General features: G+C 45.8%; 1 protein-coding gene across 8 annotated transcripts in view; it reads right to left on the bottom strand.

Moving 5' to 3' along the window:
- The window catches only part of FAM169A (family with sequence similarity 169 member A), a 168054-nt gene that overhangs the window by 88480 nt on the left and 53374 nt on the right, over positions 1–26200 (bottom strand). For all 8 annotated transcript variants that reach the window (XM_077287471.1, XM_077287476.1, XM_077287500.1 and 5 more), the window contains exons 2-6: positions 22169–22305; positions 21688–21787; positions 19963–20048; positions 14292–14463; positions 1069–1248 (exon numbers count right to left, since the gene is read on the bottom strand). In XM_077287471.1, coding sequence (XP_077143586.1) covers positions 1069–1248; positions 14292–14463; positions 19963–20048; positions 21688–21787; positions 22169–22305 — 675 coding nt within the window. The remainder of the gene's footprint in view (positions 1–1068; positions 1249–14291; positions 14464–19962; positions 20049–21687; positions 21788–22168; positions 22306–26200) is intronic.

The raw sequence follows: 26200 nt of genomic DNA, 5'->3' as shown, positions 1-26200 counted from the left end.
CTGCCAATCACAGCTCGGCAACTGATTTAGAAGTCTCAGACACTGAAAAGACTCTGAGATGGCTGAGCTGTGATTGACGGGGTCTGGGAGTCGTGAAAACACACGCCCCCAGAGAAGACTGTGCAGAAATGTCCAGTTGCGCTAAAAGCAGAGATTTCACATACTAAACTCCAAGACCAACAATGTGAATATTTCTACAATAGAGTAATTCAATTGTTCCACCCCTCACTGTGCCTGGCATGCAGTTACTGACATTACTGACGGCTCAGCCGTCCAATCTGGTACAGGGACTTGCTGAAACTGTCAGTACTTTGACAGCTCAGTGTCCATTCTGGTGCAGGGGCATGTTGAGCTGTCAATGTTTTGATTGACAGCTCGGCCATCCAATCTGAGACTGGAAGGTGCTGGCTGTCTCCAGGCGTTCATTGTCCCAGGTGATTGCTCAGCTACATAGTCCCAGTGTGTTTGGTTCTCTCTGTGCCTAGTGTTTTGTTTGAGGATCTTTCGTTGCCTGATCTTGGACCTCGTTCTCACAATCTGTCTGTTTTACCCTTTTGTTCTGATCCACTATATTTATGGTATTTTGACCTAGGACTGTTACCTGACTTTGCCTTTGTCTCTTCTCTCTGTTTATGACATAGACTCCTGGCTTTTGACCTTGGACTCCTTGACTATCCAGACTCATGGCTTGTCCGTGAGAAGTAACTCGGCGTCACAGCAATGAACCCCAAACAGAAAAAAAATGGCAGAAACAGGGGAGCTGAGAGATTTTTACAGGGTACTTAACGCCACTTTTTTTCAGCATGTGACAGGTCCTTTTTTTATAGTTAACTGCTAGAATCACCAATCTGAGGCTGACCATTGTTTTAACACCAGCAGTTAGCACTGACTTGTGCTTACTGCTATTTATCTGTCAGCCTTTAAATTAGCACCAAAAGGGATGACCACAAGTTTTAAGGCTCATAAATTACAGAATACCAAAAACAGGTAAATGTAGAAAAGTAATTTCCAGAGAGAGCATGTGATGTCTTTGAAGTGCACACGTTATAGTAATTAGCAGCTCGTTACCTGCGTACATTACAGATGACAGTGGATACCTCAGTCCGAGAGAGTCTTCTGTAAAACAGTCTACAAAATCTTCAAGCATCTGTAGTGAAAAATCTTTACCACGATATCTCTTCTTAACAAACATGGTGTCCAGGACCGGGAGGGTGTAGTTTTGTGTCAGATACGCTGTGCACATACTTCCTGAGAAATTAATCACAAAAATACAGAAAATTAAAGGGAACTCGTATAGGACTCTTGCATCTATTAGAAGACACCATCATTTATAACCCACTTTTAGTGACGCACATTTTAATGCTAAAAAGCAGCTTATACTATTGCAAAATAGGAAAAAAACGTCTGTGTGGCTTCACTGCAATACAGACTTATTCAGAAGTACATCAGGAGGTGGGAAGAGACCCCTCCAGCAAAGTCCATGTATGCAAGGATTGAAGACCAAGTTAAAAGGACGCAATTATCAAAAAGTTGCATATCTATAACACACACACACATATATATATATATATATACAGTGGGGCAAAAAAGTATTTAGTCATTCAGCAATAGTGCAAGTTCCACCACTTAAAAAGATGAGAGGCGTCTGTAATTTACATCATAGGTAGACCTCAACTATGGGAGACAAACTGAGAAATAAAAATCCAGAAAATCACATTGTCTGTTTTTTATCATTTTATTTGCATATTATGGTGGAAAATAAGTATTTGGTCATAAACAAACAATCAAGATTTCTGGCTCTCACAGACCTGTAACTTCTTCTTTAAGAGTCTCCTCTTTCCTCCACTCATTACCTGTAGTAATGGCACCTGTTTAAACTTGTTATCAGTATAAAAAGACACCTGTGCACACCCTCAAACAGTCTGACTCCAAACTCCACTATGGTGAAGACCAAAGAGCTGTCAAAGGACACCAGAAACAAAATTGTAGCCCTGCACCAGGCTGGGAAGACTGAATCTGCAATAGCCAACCAGCTTGGAGTGAAGAAATCAACAGTGGGAGCAATAATTAGAAAATGGAAGACATTCAAGACCACTGATAATATCCCTCGATCTGGGGCTCCACGCAAAATCCCACCCCGTGGGGTCAGAATGATCACAAGAACGGTGAGCAAAAATCCCAGAACCACGCGGGGGGACCTAGTGAATGAACTGCAGAGAGCTGGGACCAATGTAACAAGGCCTACCATAAGTAACACACTACGCCACCATGGACTCAGATCCTGCAGTGCCAGACGTGTCCCACTGCTTAAGCCAGTACATGTCCGGGCCCGTCTGAAGTTTGCTAGAGAGCATTTGGATGATCCAGAGGAGTTTTGGGAGAATGTCCTATGGTCTGATGAAACCAAACTGGAACTGTTTGGAGGAAAAAGAATACTGAGTTGCATCCATCAAACACCATACCTACTGTAAAGCATGGTGGTGGAAACTGTTGTGGATTCTGTTTGCGGGCTCCCTCTGGTGGTTACTGCTGGTACTGGGTGACTTTGGTGGGTTGCGGCCTTTGGTTTCCATCTGTCCATCAGAGGCTGGGTGTTTCCTATTTTACCTGGCCTCTCTGTCATTTCCCTTGCCGGCTATCAATGTGTTCAGATGTGCTCTGTTTGGTTCCTGCCTACCTGCTCCCAGATCTTTCAGGATAAGCTAAGTGCTGATTTTCAGTTGTTTGGTTTTTTGTCCAGCTTGCTTAGTATGTCTCTTTGTTAGCTGGTTGCTCTAGTGGACTGAGGTTCTCCCCATGTGCCATGAGTTGGCACATGGGTTCTTGTAATCTCAGGATGGTTTTTTTGATTAGGGATTTTTGCTGACCGCTCAGTCCCCTTTTGTGTCATTCTGCTTTCTAGTTTTCAGCGGGCCTCTATTTGCTAAAGCTATATACATCATCTCTATGTATGTGCCTTCCTCTCATTTCACCGTCAATACATGTGGGGGGCAACTATATCTTTGGGGTTAATTCCTCTGGAGGCAAGTGAGGTCTTTGTTTTCTCTGCAGTACTAGTTAGCTCTTAGGCTGGTGCGTGGCGTCTAGAACCAACGTAGGCACGCTCCCTGGCTATCTCTAGTTGCGTTTGTCAGGCGTAGGGCAGCGGTCAGCCCAGGTTCCATCACCCTAGAGCTCGTCTGATATTTATTATACTTTGCTTATCCTGTGCTATCCCTAGCCATTGGGGATTCATGACAGGAAACATCATGCTTTGGGGCTGTTTCTCTGCAAAGGGGCCAGGACGACTGATCCGGGTACATGAAAGAATGAATGGGGCCATGTATCATGAGATTTTGAGTGCAAACCTCCTTCCATCAGCAAGGGCATTGAAGATGAAACGTGGCTGGGTCTTTCAACATGACAATGATCCAAAGCACACCGCCAGGGCAACGAAGGAGTGGCTTTGTAAGAAGCATTTCAAGGTCCTGGAGTGGCCTAGCCAGTCTCCAGATCTCAACCCTATAGAAAACCTTTGGAGGGAGTTGAAAGTCCGTGTTGCCAAGCGAAAAGCCAAAAACATCACTGCTCTAGAGGAGATCTGCATGGAGGAATGGGCCAACATACCAACAACAGTGTGTGGCAACCTTGTGAAGACTTAGGGCCCCTTCACACTGTGCAATCAAAGTCTGAACGAGCGTTCGATTTGTGACGTTTATCCGTCCTCGTTCCGAGGTTGCAAAGTGTGACATGGCGTTACGATTTGCGACGCAGCCCAGCATCGTACGATGTGAAAGAAAGAGCAGAACTTTCTTTCGTCGTAAATGTCTCGCTGTGGCGGTCGAAATCGTAGTATGTGACGGCGGTCATACAAGCTCGTAATGCGACTACGTGGGTTGGGCTTCCGCATACCTGTCTCCTGATTGGGCGTGACGTTTTAGCACGCCCATGCTGGTAATACGTCACGCTCGGAGTCGTAGGACTATGGCGGTGTGAAGGGTAGCGTACGATTGCGACGCGTGACGTTCACATCGCAACTACGTCAGAAAAAGCGTTAACATCGTAGAGTGTGACCGCTGGCTACGAGCTCGTACTGCGATGTCGAATATGACGCAAATGCGTCGTAATCGTAGCAGAATCGACCAGTGTGAAGGGGCCCTTACAGAAAACGTTTGACCTCTGTCATTGCCAACAAAGGATATATTACAAAGTATTGAGATGAAATTTTGTTTCTGACCAAATACTTATTTTCCACCATAATATGCAAATAAAATGCTAAAAAAAACAGACAATGTGATTTTCTGGATTTTTTTGTCTCAGTTTGTCTCCCATAGTTGAGGTCTACCTATGATGTAAATTACAGACGCCTCTCTTCTTTTTAAGTGGTGGAACTTGCACTATTGCTGAATGACTAAATACTTTTTTGCCCCACTGTATATATATATATATATATATATATATATATATATATATATATATATATACACACACACACTGCTTAAAAAATAAAGGGAACACTAAAATCCTGCATCCTAGATATCACTGAATGAAATATTCCAGTTGTAAATCTTTATTGTAGCATAATAAAGTTGTATTTTAGGTGAAAGATTGTCGGGGATGACAATGGTAAAAGGAAGGGGGAATGTAAGGGGTTATAAGGCTATGCTACACCCTTAACACCTTAAGCACGTCCTCCTTTGTAATGTAATAATGTATGCTGCTGTATATATATGTACACTGCTCAAAAAAAAAGGGAACACTAAAATCCCACATCCTAGATATCACTGAATGAAATATTCCAGTTGTAAATCTTTATTCATTACATAGTGGAATGTGTTGAGAACAATAAAACTTAAAAATGATCAACGTAAATCACAACTAATATCCCACGGAGATATGATAGGGCCAGAAAGACCCCCTGGAGTGATATGTTGCACTCACAGAGTTGCTCTAAGAGTGACAACAAAGATGGACCTATTAGGTTCATCGCCACATATAACCATGAGTGGGAACAGATGCGCCAAATTCTTAAGAAACATTGGGGCATATTGGGTTCCGAGCCTTCCCTGGGTGCCGCGCTGGGAGACTTCCCCCTAATGGCCTCTAGGAGGTCTAAGAATTTAAAGGACTTACTGGTTCGGAGTCACTATGTACCAATCCCGAGGAACCCATTTGGGTCCAGAGGCCCCACCCCCGGGTCAATACCATGTGGCCATTGTCTTGCCTGCGACAATGTCCTGCGCTGCTCCACCTTTCAGTCCTCTGATGGTAAGAGAGATTTTAACATCCGCCAACGGATCTCATGTGGCAGTACTAACGTCATATATTACGCCACATGTGGGTGTCCAAAAATTTACATTGGCCTTACCTCAAGGGAGCTGAGGGTGAGAGTGCAGGAGCATGTGCGGGACATTGGCGCAGCCAAGAAGGTACCCGATCACTCTGACCTTAAGACCATTCCACGACACTTCCTACAATATCAGAACTGTGATGCTAGGACTTTCATGGTCGGGGGATCGATGTGTTACATCTTGGTATCAGGGGAGGGTAACAATAAGAAGATCCTGGGCCAGATGGAAACCAAATGGATGGTCATTCTGGATACTGTGACCCCGAGGGGTCTTAATAAGACATTGACATTTTCTCCCTTCCTGTGATAAAAATTCCCCATATTGAAGTATTATTATGTATATTCTCTGCTGGGCCATCCTACCCAGTCGGTCAGGTGTTTTGTGTTTTCACTTGTTTTTAGTTGTGGTTTTAAATTGTGTTTTTTTGTTACTCTTCTTTTTTAGAGTGTGTGACCATTTTTATATGTTGTACCCATTGGACATTAACACCACATCTGATGTAACGGATACCTTCTGTGATACTGTACTCCGGATGGACCCTTACTACTAACCAAGTCAAATCACATCACCCAGGAGCATCTGTGATTGTGAAGACGCCTTTTCCAATAGGAAGAACTATGTTATTATCATGGGTGTATTGCTTTAAATATTTGTGATCTGTGGCTGTGCGCATCCGTGGTGGTGCTAGTGGTGTCTGGCGTGCTGCTGGGCGTCCGATGGCCTCCTGCACTCGCCCGGGTACCTCACAGCGTGCGTGCAGTGACGCTGGACGCCTTTACAGCATATGCCGGGACCTTTCGGGCCCACTGTGCATACGACATTGACGCAACTGTGATTGATGAATTTCTAACATGTGATCGGTCATCTGGGGCTTAAGAAGATCCTGTGCATTCCCACACAGTACATTCCCGACGCCCGCGAAACGTACGTCGGGACTGCTTCACCTTACCAGGGGGTCACTGTCTTGCTTCTGGGTAAGGAGCGATAGGTATAGTATATACAGTAGTTACTTTAACTAAATACATTTGCTCCTTGGAATGGTACCTTCCCCTGACACACTGCACTATAGCACCTTTTATTTTTTTCTTCCCTCTTTCCCTTTCTGGGTAGATTGCGGGGCATGTGCAATTTTGTAATAGAAACTGGTTGCAGCACCTTCATGCCTCAGGTGGGATACACCTAATCAGGTTTGAATTATGGTGCACATTTTGATACAAATACATATATAGATACTAGATGGTGGCCCGATTCTAATGGATCGGGTACTCTAGAATATGTATAGTAGTATATAGCACAGCCCACGTAGTATATAGCACAGCCCACGCAGTATATAACACAGCCCACGTAGTGAATAACACAGTCCACGTAGTATAACACAGGCCACGTAGTATATAACACAGCCACGTAGTATATAGAACAGCCATGTAGTATATAGAACAGCCACGTAGTATATTGCCCAGCCACGCCGTATATTGCACAGCTCAAGTAGTATATAGCACAGAGACGTAGTATATAACACAGGCCACGTAGTATATAACACAGGCTACGTAGTATATAACACAGCCCACACAGTATATAACACAGCCCACGCAGTATATAACACAGGCCACGCAGTATATAACACAGCCCACGCAGTGTATAGCAATGTGGGCACCCAGGGACAACCGCACCAGCATATGGTCTCACAAGGGGTCTGAGGATCTCATCTCGGTACCTAATGGCAGTCAGGCTACCTCTGGCAAGCACATGGAGGGCTGTGCGGCCCGCCAAAGAAATGCCACCCCACACCATTACTGACCCACTGCCAAACCGGTCATACTTAAGGATGTTGCAGGCAGCAAATCACTCTCCACGGCTTCTTTAGACTCTGTCACATGTGCTCAGTGTGAACCTGCTTTCATCTGTGAAGAGCACAGGGCGCCAGTGGCGAATTTGCCTATCCTAGTGTTCTGTGGCAAATGCCAAGTGTCCTGCACGGTGTTGGGCTGTGAGCACAACCCCCATCTGTGGATGACGGGCACTCAGACCATCCTCATGGAGTCGATTTCCAACAGTTTGTGCAGACATGCCCATTTGTGGCCTGCTGGAGGTCATTTTGCAGGGCTCTGGCAGTGCTCCTCCTGTTCCTCCTTGCACAAAGGCTGAGGTAGCGGTCCTGCTGCTGGGTTGTTGCCCTCCTATGGCCCCCTCCACGTCTCCTGGTGTACTGGCCTGTCTCCTGGTAGCGCCTCCAGGCTCTGGACACTACGCTGACAGACACAGCAAACCTTCTTGCCACAGCTCGCATTGATGTGCCATCCTGGATGAGCTGCACTACCTAAGCCACTTGTGTAGGTTGTAGTCAGGGCCGGCGTTAGGGGCAGGCAGACCAGGCAGCTGCCTGGGGCCCCCGCTCCCCCAGGGGCCCCCAGCTAGCATCAAGTCACGCAGCCGCTGTGGGGCCCCTGTGAGGCAGGGGGGCCCGCCTGCTGCCAGCGCTGACTCCCCCGCCGCAATGAACTATACCGGCGTCTGCCGGTGCCGTTCAAAGCAATGATGGAGGAGAGAGCGTCACCTGATGCTCCCTCTCCCATCATTCCCCGCTCTGCCTCTGACACAGCGGGTGCGCGTCATCGCGTACTCACTGAGTCCCAGGCAGTGCGGCGGCAGCCGCCGACACAGGAGCAGTGCGGGCTCGGAGAGAGATAAGGAGCTTGTGTTTTTTTGTTTTTTTTTACTGGACTGTGCGGCCATTCTCGGGAGCTGAGAGGAGGGAAGGGGGGATGTGGGCTGTGCTGTATACTACTGTATGGGCTGTGCTGTATACTCCTGTGGGCTGTGCTGTATACTACTGTGGGCAGTGCTGTATACTCCTGTGGGCTGTGCTGTATACTACTGTGGGCAGTGCTGTATACTCCTGTGGGCTGTGCTGTATACTACTGTGGGCAGTGCTGTATACTCCTGTGGGCTGTGCTGTATACTCCTGTGGGCTGTGCTGTGTACTACTGTATGGGCAGTGCTGTATACTCCTGTGGGCTGTGCTGTATACTACTGTGGGCTGTGCTGTATACTACTGTGGGCTGTGCTGTATACTACTGTGGGCAGTGCTGTATACTCCTGTGGGCTGTGCTGTATACTACTGTGGGCAGTGCTGTATACTCCTGTGGGCTGTGCTGTATACTCCTGTGGGCTGTGCTGTGTACTACTGTATGGGCAGTGCTGTATACTCCTGTGGGCTGTGCTGTATACTACTGTGGGCTGTGCTGTATACTACTGTGGGCTGTGCTGTATACTACTGTGGGCAGTGCTGTATACTCCTGTGGGCTGTGCTGTATACTACTGTGGGCAGTGCTGTATACTCCTGTGGGCTGTGCTGTATACTACTGTGGGCAGTGCTGTATACTCCTGTGGGCTGTGCTGTATACTCCTGTGGGCTGTGCTGTGTACTACTGTATGGGCAGTGCTGTATACTCCTGTGGGCTGTGCTGTATACTAGTGTGGGCTGTGCTGTATACTACTGTGGGCAGTGCTGTATACTCCTGTGGGCTGTGCTGTATACTCCTGTGGGCTGTGCTGTATACTCCTGTGGGCTGTGCTGTGTACTACTGTATGGGCAGTGCTGTGTACTCCTGTGGGCTGTGCTGTATACTCCTGTGGGCTGTGCTGTATACTCCTGTTGGGCTGTGCTGTATACTCCTGTGGGCAGTGCTGTATACTACTGTGGGCAGTGCTGTATACTCCTGTGGGCAGTGCTGTATACTCCTGTGGGCTGTGCTGTATACTACTGTGGGCAGTGCTGTATACTACTGTGGACAGTGCTGTATACTACTGTGGCCTGTGCTGTATACTCCTGTGGGCAGTGCTGTATACTACTGTGGGCAGTGCTGTATACTCCTGTGGGCTGTGCTGTATACTCCTGTGGGCTGTGTTGTGTACTACTGTATGGGCAGTGCTGTATACTCCTGTGGGCAGTGCTGTATACTCTTGTGGGCTGTGCTGTATACTCCTGTGGGCTGTGCTGTGTAATACTGTATGGGCAGTGCTGTGTACTCCTGTGGGCAGTGCTGTATACTCCTGTGGGCTGTGCTGTATACTACTGTGGGCAGTGCTGTATACTCCTGTGGGCTGTGCTGTATACTACTGTGGGCAGTGCTGTATACTCCTGTGGGCTGTGCTGTATACTCCTGTGGGCTGTGCTGTATACTCCTGTGGGCTGTGCTGTGTACTACTGTATGGGCAGTGCTGTGTACTCCTGTGGGCTGTGCTGTATACTCCTGTGGGCTGTGCTGTATATTCCTGTTGGGCTGTGCTGTATACTCCTGTGGGCAGTGCTGTATACTACTGTGGGCAGTGCTGTATACTCCTGTGGGCAGTGCTGTATACTCCTGTGGGCTGTGCTCTATACTACTGTGGGCAGTGCTGTATACTACTGTGGACAGTGCTGTATACTACTGTGGCCTGTGCTGTATACTCCTGTGGGCAGTGCTGTATACTACTGTGGGCAGTGCTGTATACTCCTGTGGGCTGTGCTGTATACTCCTGTGGGCTGTGCTGTGTACTACTGTATGGGCAGTGCTGTATACTCCTGTGGGCAGTGCTGTATACTCCTGTGGGCTGTGCTGTATACTCCTGTGGGCTGTGCTGTGTACTACTGTATGGGCAGTGCTGTGTACTCCTGTGGGCTGTGCTGTATACTCCTGTGGGCTGTGCTGTATACTCCTGTGGGCTGTGCTGTATACTCCTGTGGGCAGTGCTGTATACTACTGTGGGCAGTGCTGTATACTCCTGTGGGCAGTGCTGTATACTCCTGTGGGCTGTTGTTGTGAATTAGACTTTTTGGCTCCCTCTTGTGGTCACTAGTGGTATGACTCTGGGATTGTCTTTTTTCTGTTTGGCACTCACCAGGGTCGTTAGTCCAGGGGTGTCGCTATATTAACTTCCTGGATCCTTAGTCCAGTGCCTGGCATCGTTGTAATCAGATCCTTCTGTTGCTCCTGTCTGCTGGTCCTGGCTCTTGCAAAATTAAGCTAAGTCTTGCTTCTTTGTTTTTTGAGTTACTTGCTTTGCTACTATTTTTGTCCAGCTTGTACTAAATGTGATTTCTGACCTTGCTGGAAGCTCTAGGGGGCTGGTGTTCTCCCCCCGGCCGTTAGACGGTTCGGGGGTTCTTGAATATCCAGCGTGGATATTTTAATAGGGTTTTTGCTGACCATATAAGTCATCTTACTATATTCTGCTATTAGCTAGTGGGCCTCTCTTTGCTAAATACCTAGCTCATTCTTATGTTTGTCTTTTCCTCTTACCTCACCGTTATTATTTGTTGGGGGCTTGTATCCAACTTTTGGGGTCTTTTCTCTGGAGGCAAGAAAGGTCTTTCTTTTCCCTTCTAGGGTTAGTTAGTTCTCCGGCTGGCGCGAGACGTCTAGAACCAACGTAGGCACGTTCCCCGGCTACTTCTATCTGTGGTGCTAGGATAGATATATATGGTCAGCCCAGTTACCACTGCCCTATGAGCTGGTTTTTTGTGTTTGCAGACTTGGTATTGATTCCTGAGACCCTCTGCCATTGGGGTCATAACAGGCTGTGCTGTATACTACTGTGGGCAGTGCTGTATACTACTGTGGGCAGTGCTGTATACTACTGTGGCCTGTGCTGTATACTCCTGTGGGCAGTGCTGTATACTACTGTGGGCAGTGCTGTATACTACTGTGGGCTGTGCTGTATACTCCTGTGGGCTGTGCTGTGTACTACTGTATGGGCAGTGCTGTATACTCCTGTGGGCTGTGCTTTATACTCCTGTGGGCTGTGCTGTATACTACTGTGGGCAGTGCTGTATACTACTGTGGGCAGTGCTGTATACTACTGTGGGCAGTGCTGTATACTACTGTATGGGCAGTGCTGCATACTACTGTGGGCAGTGCTGTATACTACTGTGGGCAGTGCTGTATACTACTGTATGGGCAGTGCTGTATAGTACTGTGGGCAGTGCTGTATACTCCTGTGGGCTGTGCTGTATACTACTGTGGGCAGTGCTGTATACTACTGCGTGGGCTGTTCTATAAACTACTGTGTGGGCTGTGCTATATACTACTGTGTGGGCTGTACTATATACTAAGTGGCTGTGCTATATACTACTATGTGGGCTGTGCTATATACTATGGGGGTATATTATATTCTATGGGGGAGGCTGTGTTATATACTATGTGGATGTGTTATATATTTGGGGGTACATTATATTCTATGGAGCAGGCTGTGTTATATACTATGGGGGGCTGCATTATATTCTGTGGGGGGCTTTATTAGATTTTATGAGGGATGATTGCATCATACCCTTTGATGGGGCTACATTATATTCTATGGGGAGGTGGGCTGTATTATATCTTGTTCGGGGCTACATTATATTCTATGGGGGGGCTGTATTATATTTATATTCCTTGATGGGTGATTGCATCATACTCTATGAGGGGGCTACATTATACTATATGGGGGGGCTGCATTATATTCTATGGGGAGGTTACATTATACTCTGTGGGGTGGCTGCATTATACTCTGGGGTGGTGGCTGCATTATACTATATGTGGGCTGAATTATACTGTATCGAGGACTACATTATACTATATGAAGAACTATGGGGTGCATTATACTATGGGAAGTGAATTGTACTACATGGACTATGGCGGTGCATTATACTATATGGAGCACTGTGAGGAGTGTATTATGTTATATGGAGGACTGAGGAGTATATTTTAATATATGGAGGACTATGAGGAGTGTATTATACTATATGGAGGACTATGGGAAGTGTATTATACTATATGGAGGACTATGGGGCACATTATATTATATGGAGGACTATGGGGTGTGCATTTTACAATATGGAGGACTGTGGTGCACATTATAATATATGGAGGACTATGGGGTGTATTATACTAAACAAGCAAAATGCTGCATATTCATTGGGTGATTGGATTGTTTATGCCGGAATAAAAATCCTTGTTCTCAGCAGCACATCGCCGGTGTAAACTGTAGATGTGCTGCTGATAACATGATACTGTATGGTGATCTGTTAGTGATCTATTAGCAATCGTTCTGTCCCCTTCATTCTTTCTCAGATGGTGGAAAGAGGCCGGGAAACAAGCGATCAACGACTTCAGTATTGTCGATCACACTCGTTTAGCGGCCTGAGATCAGCGCATGTAAATACAACCGAAATGCTTCTGTATGATGTGCAATATGTTAGCATTTGGGGCCCCATTTTAAACTTTGCCTAGGGCCCTACTTTGCCTAAAACCGGCCCTGGTTGTAGTGTCCACCTCATGCTACCACAAGCGTGAAAGCACAACCAACATTCAAAAGTGACCAAAACATCAGCCAGAACGCATTGGTACTGAGATGTGGTCTGTGGTCCCCACCTGCAGAACCACTCCTGTATTGAGTGTGTCTTGATAATTGCCAATAATTTATATCTATTGTCTACTCCATTTGCACAACAGCATGTGAAATTGATTGTCAAACAGTGTTGCTTCCTAAGTGGACAGTTTGATTTCACAGAAGTTTGATTTACTTGGAGTTATATGCTGTTGTTTAAGTGTTCCCTTTATTTTTTTAGCAGTGTATATATATATATATATATATATATATATATATATATATATATATATATATATATATATATATATATATATATATACACATGGGTTGGACAAAATAATGGAAACACCTGGAAACATCAACAAAAGTTAGCTTAATATGGTGTAGGTCAACGTTTTGCGGCGATTACAGCCTCAATTCTCCGAGGTATGGATTCATACAAGGTGTGAATTGTTTCCAAAGGAATTTTAGCCCATTCTGCAGTTAAAATACCCTCCAGTTCTTTGAGCGACGATGGCGGCGTAAATCGACGTCTAACTTGTATCTCTAAAATCAACCATAAATGCTCAATAATGTTGAGGTCTGGGGATTGTGGGGGCCAGATGAGATGCTCAACTTCATTAGAATGTTATTCGTGCCATACTTTAACGATTCTAGCTGTATGAATTGGTGCATTATCATCCTGAAAGATGGGGTTCCCCTCCGGGAACACAGCTTGAACCACTGGATGCACTTGGTCGCCCAAAATGCCTAAATAATCTTGGCTGTTAATTCTTCCATGAAGGGATATCATTGGCCCGGCGGATCTCCACGAAATAGCACCCCAGATCATCACAGAACCTCCGCAATGTTTTACGGTTGGGAGAAGGCAGTCTGGATGGAATGCTTCTTTCGGCTGTCTCCAAACGTACACTTGGCCGGAGGTCGGAAATAGGGTAAACGATGATTCGTCTGAGAATATCACATGTCTGCACTGCTCAAGGGACCAATTCTGGAGGTTTCTACACCACTCTAAACGCTTGGAAACATTTGTCATTGAGAGCAGCGGTTTTCTAATTGCAGCTCTTCCGTGGAATCCAGATTTGTGCAGCTCCCGATGAACAGTTTTCGTGGAAACTGGGTTCTGTAGGTGTTCATTGAGCTCAGCAGTGATTTTCGAAGCCGTGGTCTTGCGATCCTCTCTTACAATTCGCTTTAGAGTCCAACGGTCTCTCTCAGTCAACTTTGACTTTTGGGCGGACCTGTGCTTTGCTGCGGACGTTTTTCCTTCTCTTTCGAACGCAGTCATTACTTTGGAGACAGTACCTCTTGACACGCCAAGCATTCGGGCACTTTCTGTTACACTAGCACCTGCCATACAAGCACCAACAATTTGGCCTTTTTGAAAATCCAAGAGGTCTGCCATTGGTAGATGGCCACAGGGGTCGTCCAGATGGGGCAAGCCCTTTAATCCTACCTGGTACACTAGTGCAGTCATTGTTTAGACTGATCTCATACTCGTTGTGCGGCGTTACAGATCACTTCAGTACTGAATTCCACAGATTAAATTACGATGCAAATGCTAATAACACACATAATATTGGAATTCCACCTGAAAAATAAGATACTGACCAGAAGGCTTCACAGAATAGAATCCAATGGCTTCCCCCTTCCTCCATAAAATCTTGGCATAGTCTGAGCTGCTGTGACACAAGAAGGGAACCTCATTCCTCTCCATTTCTTTCTTTCGATATATAATCCGATTTAGCACGTATAAAACAATTCTTTCTCCCAGAGACCTGACCTGCAAATAAAATACATCGAGTGTGAATATAATGTCACATTTGTCAAGATATAACTTTTCAAGTGCTTCACCTTGGAGAGAAGGAAAACTACATTGGTTAAGAACAAATGAAATTTTTTTTTAAATAAAAAACAACTACTTTTGTAAAACAGCAAAAACTACCCCACTCCCCTGCGGCATTCCCGGTCTTTTCTTAAACTGTATGGGGCCAACACATGACTGCTGAAGTCAATCAGTAGATCGATGATGGTAAAATTAGGTGGTTATGGTTGCTTTTGTTATTTTACAATAGCGGCAACCAATTTTTAAATAATTTCTTAAAGGGGTTGCCCGCTTAAAATATATTGAAGAGCATCATGGGAGAGGTCATCAATATCTGATCAGTTAGGTTCCGACAACTTCACCGATCAGCTGTTAGAAGCTCCGGAGGTGGCCAGATGTAAACATATGGAATAGAGCTGCACTGCGCAGCTCCATTCAATGTTTAATAGACGGTCCCGGGTACTGCAGAACACCTCCTATTCTACTGCATAGCTCCATTCAATGTGTAATGGCCGGTCCCGGGTACTGCAGAACACCTCCTATTCCACTGCACAGCTCCATTCAATGTGTAATGGCCGGTCCCGGGTACTGCAGAACACCTCCTATTCTACTGCATAGCTCCTTTCAATGTGTAATGGCCGGTCCCAGGTACTGCAGAACACCTCCTATTCTACTGCATAGCTCCAATGTGTAATGGCCGGTCCCAGGTACTGCAGAACACCTCCTGTTCTACTGCACAGCTCCATTCAATATGTAATGGCCGGTCCCGGGTACTGCAGAACACCTCCTATTCTACTGCACAGCTCCATTTAATGTGTAACGGCCGGTTCCTGGTACTGCAGAACACCTCCTATTCTACTGCATAGCTCCATTCAATGTGTAATGGCCGGTCCCGGGTACTGCAGAACACCTCCTATTCTACTGCACAGCTCCATTCAATGTGTAATGGCCGGTCCCGGGTACTGCAGAACACCTCCTATTCTACTGCACAGCTCCATTCAATGTGTAATGGCCGGTCCCGGGTACTGCAGAACACCTCCTATTCTACTGCACAGCTCCATTCAATGTGTTATGGCCTCTCCCGGGTACTGCAGAACACCTCCCATTCTACTGCACAGCTCCATTCAATGTGTAATGGCCGGTCCCAGGTACTGTAGAGCACCTCCTATTCTACTGCACAGCTCCATTCAATGTGTAATGGCCGCTCCCGGGTACTGCAGAACACCTCCTATTCTACTGCACAGCTCCATTCAATGTGTAATGGCCGGTCCCGGGTACTGCAGAGCACCTCCTATTCTACTGCACAGCTCCATTCAATGTGTTATGGCCGGTCCCGGGTACTGTAGAGCACCTCCTATTCTACTGCACAGCTCCATTCAATGTGTAATGGCCGGTCCCGGGTACTGCAGAACACCTCCTATTCTACTGCACAGCTCCATTCAATGTGTAATGGCCGGTCCCGGGTACTGCAGAGCACCTCCTATTCTACTGCACAGCTCCATTCAATGTGTTATGGCCTCTCCCGGGTACTGCAGAACACCTCCTATTCTACTGCACAGCTCCATTCAATGTGTAATGGCCGGTCCCGGGTACTGTAGAGCACCTCCTATTCTACTGCACAGCTCCATTCAATGTGTAATGGCCGCTCCCGGGTACTGCAGGACACCTCCTATTCTACTGCACAGCTCCATTCAATGTGTAATGGCCGGTCCCGGGTACTGCAGAACATCTTCTATTCTACTGCATAGCTCCATTCAATGTGTAATGGCCGGTCCCGGGTACTGCAGAACACCTTCTATTCTACTGCATAGCTCCATTCAATGTGTAATGGCAGGTCCCGGGTACTGCAGAACACCTTCTATTCTACGGCATAGCTCCATTCAATGTGTAATGGCCGGTCCCGGGTACTGCAGTACACCTTCTATTCTACTGCATAGCTCCATTCAATGTGTAATGGCCGGTCCTGGGTACTGCAGAACACCTTCTATTCTACTGCATAGCTCCATTCAATGTGTAATGGCAGGTCCCGGGTACTGCAGAACACCTCCTATTCTACTGCACAGCTCCATTCAATGTGAAATGGCCGGTCCCGGGTACTGCAGAACACCTCCTATTCTACTACACAGCTCCATTCAATGTGTAATGGCCGGTCCCGGGTACTGCAGAACACCTCCTATTCTACTGCACAGCTCCATTCAATGTGTAATGGCCGGTCCCGGGTACTGCAGAACACCTCCTATTCTACTGCATAGCTCCATTCAATGTGTAATGGCCGGTCCCGGGTACTGCAGAACACCTTCTATTCTACTGCACAGTTCCATTCAATGTGTAATGGCCGGTCCCGGGTACTGCAGAACACCTCCTATTCTACTGCACAGCTCCATTCAATGTGTAATGGCCGGTCCCGGGTACTGCAGAACACCTCCTATTCTACTGCATAGCTCCATTCAATGTGTAATGGCCGGTCCCGGGTACTGAAGAACACCTCCTATTCTGCAGCACATTGCAGTGACGACTACACAATGAATAGAGCTGTGCAGTGCAGCTCTATTCCATGCAGTGACGCTGCTACCATGAGGCGAGTTGAGCTCTTTGGCTCAGGCGGCAGAAGAGAGGGGGCGGCAGATTCTGTATTAACTGGATTTGCGCTGCTAGGTTTTTTTTTGTTTTTTTTTTATAAAACTCCGGGGTCAAGTGCCCGCCCCCCCTCCTCCCTCCCTCCCTCCTTCCCTCTTTCCCGCCCCCCTCCATGAAGACGTAATACTCACCTTCCTCCAGCGGTGGCTGCAACTGCGTCTCAGCGCCGGCAGCGCGTCCTGTCTTCAGCGGTCACATGGTACCGCTCATTAAGGTCATGAATATGCGCATATTCATGATCTTAATGACGCTATCATGTGACCGCTGAAGACAGGAAGGAAGACGCTGCAGAGATGCCAGGAAGTTCTGTGCCACGCGGTAAGAGGTGAGTATGAAAGGGAAAAAGGATGGGGAGCCATGCACGCAGGGTGGGAGGATAGGGGAGGCATGCAGGCAGGGGAGAAGGATGGGGGAGCCATGAACACAGGGGAGAAGGATGGGGGAGCCAAGCACGCAGGGGAGAAGGATGGGGAAGCCATAAACGCAGGGGAGAAGGATGGGGGAGCCATGAACGCAGGGGAGAAGGATGGAAGAGCCATGCACGCAGGGGAGAAGGATGGGGGAGCCATGAACGCAGGGGAGAAGGATGGAGGAGCCATGCACGCAGGGGAGAAGGATGGGGGAGCCATGAACGCAGGGGAGAAGGATGGGGGAGCCATGAACGCAGGGGAGAAGGATGGGGGAGCCAAGCACACAGGGGAGAAGGATGGGGGAGCCAAGCACGCAGGGGAGAAGGATGGGGGAGCCATGAACGCAGGGGAGAAGGATGCGGGAGCCATGAACGCAGGGGAGAAGGATGCGGGAGCCATGCACGCAGGGTGGGAGGATAGAGGAGCCATGCACGCAGGGGAGAAGGATGGGGGAGCCATGCACACAGGGTGGGAGGATGGAGTATAAATTTGGAGTATAAATACTAGGCCCTATAGGGGGGACACAGTGTGAGAGGACAGTGTGAAGAGGGGGCCGGTATAGAAAGGAGAGGTCAGTGTGAAGAGCATGTACCATAAGAGGGACAGTGTGGGGGTCATATTTTGTGCAGACAATATAGTGAGGGCAATTTTTTATTCAGGAGCATTATAATGACACTTGTATCTTTAAGGGCGTCTTGTGGAGACTTTCTGCAAAAGAGCGGAGAAGATGGAAGTCTGCAGAGACGGCTGTGGCTGAGAAAACTCATCATGGGGTCTGGACAAGATGAAGAAAAGAACAACGGCTCCAGAGTCAACGCCATCTATAAGGTACCTGGATGTAAATGGTATTTGTGATGCTAACTCTCATGTTTTTATTTATGTTAGGAGCATTAAAGGGGATGTCCAGGTTTGTGATGAGTCTGCAGTCATTCTTTGTGACTGCAGACTTCTGACTTCTCACAGTGCGCACTGCACGCTGTCAGGATTCTCTCATGCTGGGGATTTACATTAATGCGGTCACGTGCTGACTAGACATGTGCGGCCCCACTCTATGAAAATGAACTGAGCGAGGCCGGGCACATCTAGTTGGAATGTGGTCAGAAGTATACAAATCGCATGCTTGTGTTGACATGACCGTCCACCGGCAAGGGAGAATCCTAAAAGTGTGCAGTGCATGCGTTGTGAGAATTCAGAAGCTGCGGTGTCAGGATTCAGCTCTGCAGGTTCCAGTAGTCGTCACATGGACACTTCACTCATATGCGACTTTCATACTCATGGTCCTGTGACAATGAGCTTCTCTTCTGCTTCTCTCAGTTTTTCACTGAACATTGAGAGCATTAGGGAGAGCGGCTCGTCGGTACATGACTGAGTGTGCAAATCGCATATGTCCTTGGCGGAGGGGGGGCACCAAAATGAATTCTTGTCCCTGGTGCCAGAAACCCTAGATACACCTCTGCTGGTATGCTACTGCGAGCGGCGATTACCGAGTCCGGTGGAGGGATGTGTGTGCACAGGCAGTGAGGCAGGGACTGTGTGTGTGTGTGTGGGGGGGGGGGGCGCCATTTTTCCGTTCGCCTCAGGCAGCAGAGAGGCTAGGTTCACCCCTGATTCCATGTGCTTATATCCGGCCACCACCGAAGCTTGTAACAGCTGATCAGCAGGGTTTCGTACCCTTAATAATCTGATATTGATGTGCTATCTCAAGGAGAGGTAATTAATATTTTTTGACTGAAAAACCTGAAACAGGACCCCCAATTATGATGTGTCATATTTGAATCCTCATTTTTACGCATGCCCAAATTATCCTTACAGTATATTATAATTATTTATAATTATCTAAATATCTTCTTATTCCTAATGTTATTTTTTCTTTTAACTTTGAAGAGAAAAGTTTATTACATCCATATCTATAATGATTAACATTAAATCCACCCCCAAATAATATCCTATTAAAATATACTGGTGAGGACCCAGTGAAATCCCCATACCCAATCTTCCAAAACCCTTGTGGTCCTCCCAAAAAACAGGTGAGCATGACAGCCATGAGGCCCAAGCCAATAATGTATTATTTATATAACCTGCAGCGATGTGTAATGTACCGATCTGCTAAAATGCTGACTACATTGTATCCTGCTGCTTTGACCTCCATTAATTATATGTAATATGTTTGTCGCACCAGCAATCAAGAATTACTAAATTCCTATTAAATTCAATGGGCTGTCCAAGTAATAAAGGATCCTCCAGAGCGAAAGTCATTCCTTATAGATGACCGTCCTGAACAAAGAAATCCTTAAATAACTCAACCACCCCATTACATAAGGAATTATGTAAAAATGTATGTATTTTACACTAAACAACTTCTTGAAAAGGAAATATAACACTGATTTGTAGATTATGATAAGGCTCTTACCTGCTGAAGACCCTCCCGGGAAGGGTTTGATGTCCTAACAACGTCCTCAATTGTCCACCATTGGTGAGCAAGATGTAGTGCCACAGCTGTAGAGGAACAATTAATGTATACTGAATTGGATGGGTATTATTCTGTACATCATAGTGTCCATAATAATGATTTTCCCTATGTGATATTTGGTCTCAATATTGTCCTTTCTCCTGTTGTAGGACAATCTTTTCATTAAATTATGCCAAATACCAAAGCTGAAAGCTATCTCCCCGATCTCACTCATACACATGTATACTTAGAATGGTTAGGCGCATATGCTTGTTGCCCTAAAGAGGAAAGGGTCAATCTTGCTAGACCACTTTAACAATACTTAACCCTATGTGCAAACAGGATTGACAATTTATATGCCAAAATGCGCAATCTTCTTTTTTCCATATACAGCAAGGGTAATAATGATTTAACACTTCACCAATTTTCTAAGTAAATTTATTTCTAAATAAAGAAGAATAGGACAAAATAACACTTGAGCAATGCCTGAGACTAGTTTCTCCATACAGGAGGCGTCTTGAAGCGGTCATTACCAACAAAGATTTTTGTACGAGGGATTGATAAATTTCAGTAAGGGTGTTTAATACGTTTACTCTGTGTCATTTCTCATTATTAGACATAACTTAATTTATGAACATCTATACCTTGATTTATTTGCCTGTGTGGATTTGATGGGTTGTTACCAACATCTTATGAGAATTTCATTTCAATAGCACCTTTAAAGATCCAGCAGATACAAAAACGAGCATTCTCCACTATTAATGCCAACAAGTAACAAGAACCCCTAATGTGCTTGCCGGATTAAAATATGAACATATGGCCAGGTTTATCATTGCATTTTTGCCAGTTTTTTGGCATGAAATCTTCTGAATTAATGACAAATTCATCAACCAATTTGCGCCTTTTTTAAAGCTGTCTTTCAATATTTTGCTAGATTACAGATTTTTATGTAAATGTCTCTTTTACATATGTTTAGGACTGGTTCCTCAAATGCGACTTTTAAAAAGTAGCAAAATCTAGCATAAATGTACTCCCTACGGAGTTACTTTATGTACACCAGGTTTCTTTTTTGCGTGCTCAATTTTGCGCCATTTTGCAAAATGTGGTACTTTTTGTGTTAAAAAGTTACAAAATGGGGAGAAAGAAAAATCATTTCGTATTTTAAATTTGTATTTTCGATGTGAACACTTTTCTGCCCAATGAAGACAAATGTATTCTAGGAGTGATACCTTTATTGCCCGATGGGTAATCTTGCCTGGATAAGGAGCCACTGTGCTCTGAAAGCTTGCAAACATATGATTTTCTGGTTAGCCAATAAAGGTATCACTCCTAGAATACTTTTGTCATCATTGGGCAGAAAAGTATTCACATCGATTTTTCTGGCTAACATGGTACCACGATACAATTTGTTATTGTACATCACAAACTTGTATTTTGAAATATGTATTGAAAAAAAAAACAGCAACAAAAAGCATGACACAAAAAAGAAAAGTGCTTAAAAGAAAAAAAAAGTAACAGAAAAGTTTACCAGGAATTTGCAAAAAGTGGCACTTTATTAAAAGATCTGCTTTCATGGCTTTGGTGGGATCTGTGAATATGTCATTAATTGCTGCAACCTTTGTGGCTTACATAAAAAATGTCTTCATTTCAACTATGCAAAAAAAAAAGTAATTAGAAATGACCTACCTGTCAGTGGATCTTCAGGTGCAAAAAGAGCCAGAACTTTGTGTGTTTGATCTCCTCCATAAAGTGGCACATACCCTACTGTACTAAGACTGATTGGCACCTGGAAAAAAAATCCAATAATGATCAACACATATCATATATTTACTATGACTGCTTCATATATTTTTTTGTTTCTGGACACATACATTTTTTGTAAGCACCCTCTATAAGGGAATTCAATAAAGATATTATGCCGATAACCTAAAGAAAACGACCTGATCACTAAAGCAGAAGTATTGCCATACAGACTTAGGCCTCATTCAGTCATCCATGATTTTCCTTGTAAGCGAAAAAAAAAAATGGTCGAGGTTTCATCTGTGTGATTAATCCAATCTTCATCAGCATTTGGTCAGTGTCCAGTTCATCCATCAGTGTGATTCATCAGCGATTTCCACGTATGAAAAAAAAAACAAAATAATAAGGGAATCTATGTATAAATTACCTCTCTTCCATCCCGCGATGATAAATACTCTGGGTTATCAGGGTCAGCACATCGAAGATAAGACAAATAATCCTCTGAAAGACTCTCCAGCTCATCATGGCTACAGTTCTCCAAGATATCGGCAGGGAAGGCCATTCCTGAAAGTAACACCAAATATAGATTACATGTATAGGATTTAAAATGTGATGTACTTAAACCAAAATAACCTACTGTATGTAGGCTGTGACTAGAATTCTATATATACTGTCAAATGGATGAGATGTCACTCATATGTGACCATAGGAGAAGGGAAAGTTGAGGATGACCCACTTCATGGAGGGGAATCCAAGAAATGGAAGTGTGTCAAACAGGTACAAGGTCTTTCTTGCCACAAGAGTCTGACTTTGATTTTATGGCCTCTCTGTACTATTTGTGTACTTACACAGAAGCTATTAAGACCTTTTTCCTGTAGGCATAATATGCACCACTACAGTGGGTTTTTTTTTCATTTACTTTGGGGATGGAGTGGTGCTAGTAATCCAAGTTCCCATCCTCTAGTAATATGCTTACCAGCACATGTCTTCAGCTCTTCCAGACACCAATCCAGTCCCGTGCCACCATCTTGTGACCGCAACATCTGAGTGACCGCAACTCAGAGGTAACGGTCACAAGGTCTCAGTGGAAGTCTATGAGCTTCGTTCTGACCTCTTTCTGGCTCTCATAGACTTACATTGAGTTGTGACTTCTGGATCACAACACTGGAGCAACACTGGAGGTCACAACCTCCAGAAGACAACCGGATCGGCGCCAATAACAGGAGAAAATGGTGGCTGGTAAGTATATTACTAGGGGCTGGGAACTTAGATTAATGGCACCACTTTTGTACCAGGTCAAAACAGACAATCCCTGCATGTGTTGCAGCTGTCTATAGCCACAAATCATGCAGCCCCAGGGACTCAAACATATTATCTGAGCAAGTCCAAGATACTCGGACAACACCCGAGCATGCTCGGATAACACATTATCCAAACGCGTTAGTTCATCACTACTCATTAGTCTTTACTTTTTCAAATTTACAGTCAAGTATTAGAATTGGCTCCCTAATTTTGATAATTCTGATATACTGTATAATATGTAATGTCTCAGATTATGGAAAACAACGGTGTGTATTTGGACTGGCAATATGGTTTTTAGTTTTCATTTGTAGATTGCTTTTTTAATATATCATGTGCTCCCTGAGGTCATAAAAGGTCTCCAGGGAAACAGTCAAATGCCCATTCATTAAGACTTATATCCGATATTGAAAACGCACTCCTAGATTTATACAACCAACTCCTCCATTTCCATTACTTGATTACTCGGTTAACCAAGAAGGAAGAGTTGCAGTAGTCAATAAACATAGATGAGTGTATAGTGTTACGCTATATACTCTGCGTTATATACAGACATGATCCATCTAAAGAAGGTCCTACCATCCACTATTTATTGTAGTTGTAAGGGGGTCAACAAGGCAGCAGGTACCTGCATGCTGGGTCCGGAACTAGAGAGGCTGCATCCACTGTTCCCGGGGGAAACCTGAGTGAAGTGGACCTCCCCCTGTTGCCTGGGAGAAGGTCTAGAGAGGAGGGGCTTCCTGCTGTCAGAGGGGGGGGCGGAAGAAAAGAGGGAAAAAGAGCGCGAAGCAGGGCAGTGAGGGGCCAGAACAGAGCAGTGAGGAGCGTGCTCTGCTTCCCCTCCAAAGAGTGCTGCAGCAGGCCTGAAGGACGGGGACTGCTGCATTGAGGGGAGAAGTGTGCTCAGCCGCAACCTGGAGAGTGAGAGCCGTGCAGAGCAGAGCTGTGCAGAGCAGAGCCGGGTAGAGCCGTGTACACAGAGCAGAGCTGAGCCGGGTGTTGCAACAACCAGAGAGTAGTGCTCTGTCCGGGAGCACCTGCACCAAGCAGATCAGCGTCGCCCGCCGCCAACAGCGGGGACCAGGGAGAGCGGGACATGCAGTGTGTGTCCAGTGATCGCCAGAGATAACCAGGTGCCGTACAGTAAGAGACCGTGAGTACTGCACATGCGCTGCCCCAAGAGAGTACAGGCGGGAAAGCTAAGCGGACAGTCGGGTGCAGTGTCGGCTGTGAAACCAAAGCATCCCTTGAGCGCAGGCCCACTTGACAGTTCCCCTGCGTACAGGTCCACTGTAGGTGGACGACTGTTATGATCCTTAGTGGTTGAGGATCACAAATTACTCCAGCTAAGTAACAAACATAGGACAAGCTCTAGGGAGGTGGCAAACTGGACTGACCGCAAATCTGAACCTATCCAAACACACTAGAAGTAGCCGGTGAACGTACCTAAAATCTTAGACGTCTCGAGCCAGCCTGAGGAACTAACTACCCCTAGAGAGAGAGAAAGACCTCACTTGCCTCCAGAGAAATAATCCCCAAAGATATAGAAGCCCCCAACAAATAATAACGGTGAGGTAAGAGGAAGGCACATACACAGGGGTGAAAGCAGATTCAGCAAATGAGGCCCACTAATACTAGATAGCAGAAAATAGAAATGGGTTCTGTGCGGTCAGTAAAAAACCCTTACAAAATATCCACACTGAGATTTCCAGAACCCCCGCACCAACTAACGGTGTGGGGGGAGAAACTCAGTCCCCTAGAGCAACCAGCAAGCGAGGAAATCACATTTTAGCAAGCTGGACAAGAAACATGATGAATGCTGATAATCAAAAAATGAACAAACAAAAACTTAGCTTGTCTTGGAGAGACTGGGAGCAAGGTAGTCACAAGGAATCTGAAGAGCACTGAATACATTGATAGCAGGCAAGGAACTGAGTATCCAGGTGAGCTAAATAGGAAACCAGCCAAGGATAACGAACCAGCTGATGCTGCCAACCTGCAGAAAGACAACACTACACAGTACCGCTTGTGACCACTAGAGGGAGCCCAAAAATAGAGTTCACAACAGACGACAGACTGTCAGTTTCCCGCTATCCTGTGCCAGGAGGTGACTCACAGTTGAAACCAGAGACTGTAATGTGCATGCAGCGCAGTGAGAAGCAGGTGACTAGGCCAGAGCCTCTTAGCCAAGTACTTGTATACACCGCAGTGCAAAGCCTTGTACCGGCGGTTCTTCATACTGGACTGAGCACAGTGTTTGGCAATCATGAGTGCGGGAACTCCCCGCACCCTTCAAAGACTCTTCACCCACTCCGAGGATTGAAGCCCTGTCCTCTACAGACACCTCTTAGACGTCATGTGCCTCTGTTGTCGGTGTCACCGTTGGAGAACCGAAACGCTGCAATCAAGAACACTATAGACTGATAAGTTTTATTGCCTTTGTTTCTTCCTATCGAACTATCGTTCATTCCTGCCCTACGCCGTCCTAGCTCCCAGTTCTGCCCTTCTCCCTAACACATCTCCCGTGTCCTGCCACTCCCTGCAAAGAGTATAAGTGTTGTTAGTAAACCTGTTCACTCTTGATCTGCCTCCTGTCCATGACGACATCTCACATTCCTGCGATTTCTACATAGTTACAGGGGAAAACTGCCCACTGTTGGGATATTAGTCACAGGTGAAGATCTGGGTCTGCTAAATGTTAGCTGCCCTGTCATGCTGCGGACACCGGGCGATCACAGGATCAGGTGGTCCAATGGAAGCAGTACCTGCCCCTTCCCCTAATTATTGCTTAATGGCCACAATTCAATTAGAAGAAAAAGAGAAGACAGAAGCAGGGCACCTGGCCCGCACATGCTAGATTGCAGGAGATTTATTCCACGTTATTCATTGGTGCAGGATTACAACCCATGACTAAACAACATGCATAAAAAGTAAGTACACACCTTTTGGCATCTTATGATTTTAAATACATAATTAAAAAAAAAACAACTGGATTTAAATATAGGCAAATACATCGGAACAGCAATACATGTTACACAATGTCATTATGTATCAAAAACTAGGCCGAAATGCAGAATCAGATTGTGAAAAATTAAGTGAACCCTACGAGTCAAGAAGTCAAGACCCTGTTGAACGACGTTTATCAGCAATAACTTGCAGT

Source organism: Ranitomeya variabilis, chromosome 1, assembly GCF_051348905.1.
Source record: "Ranitomeya variabilis isolate aRanVar5 chromosome 1, aRanVar5.hap1, whole genome shotgun sequence".
NCBI classification, from domain to species: domain Eukaryota; kingdom Metazoa; phylum Chordata; class Amphibia; order Anura; family Dendrobatidae; genus Ranitomeya; species Ranitomeya variabilis.
The sequence above is the reverse complement of the archived record's forward strand: the minus strand, read 5'-3'. Positions and strand labels throughout refer to the sequence as shown.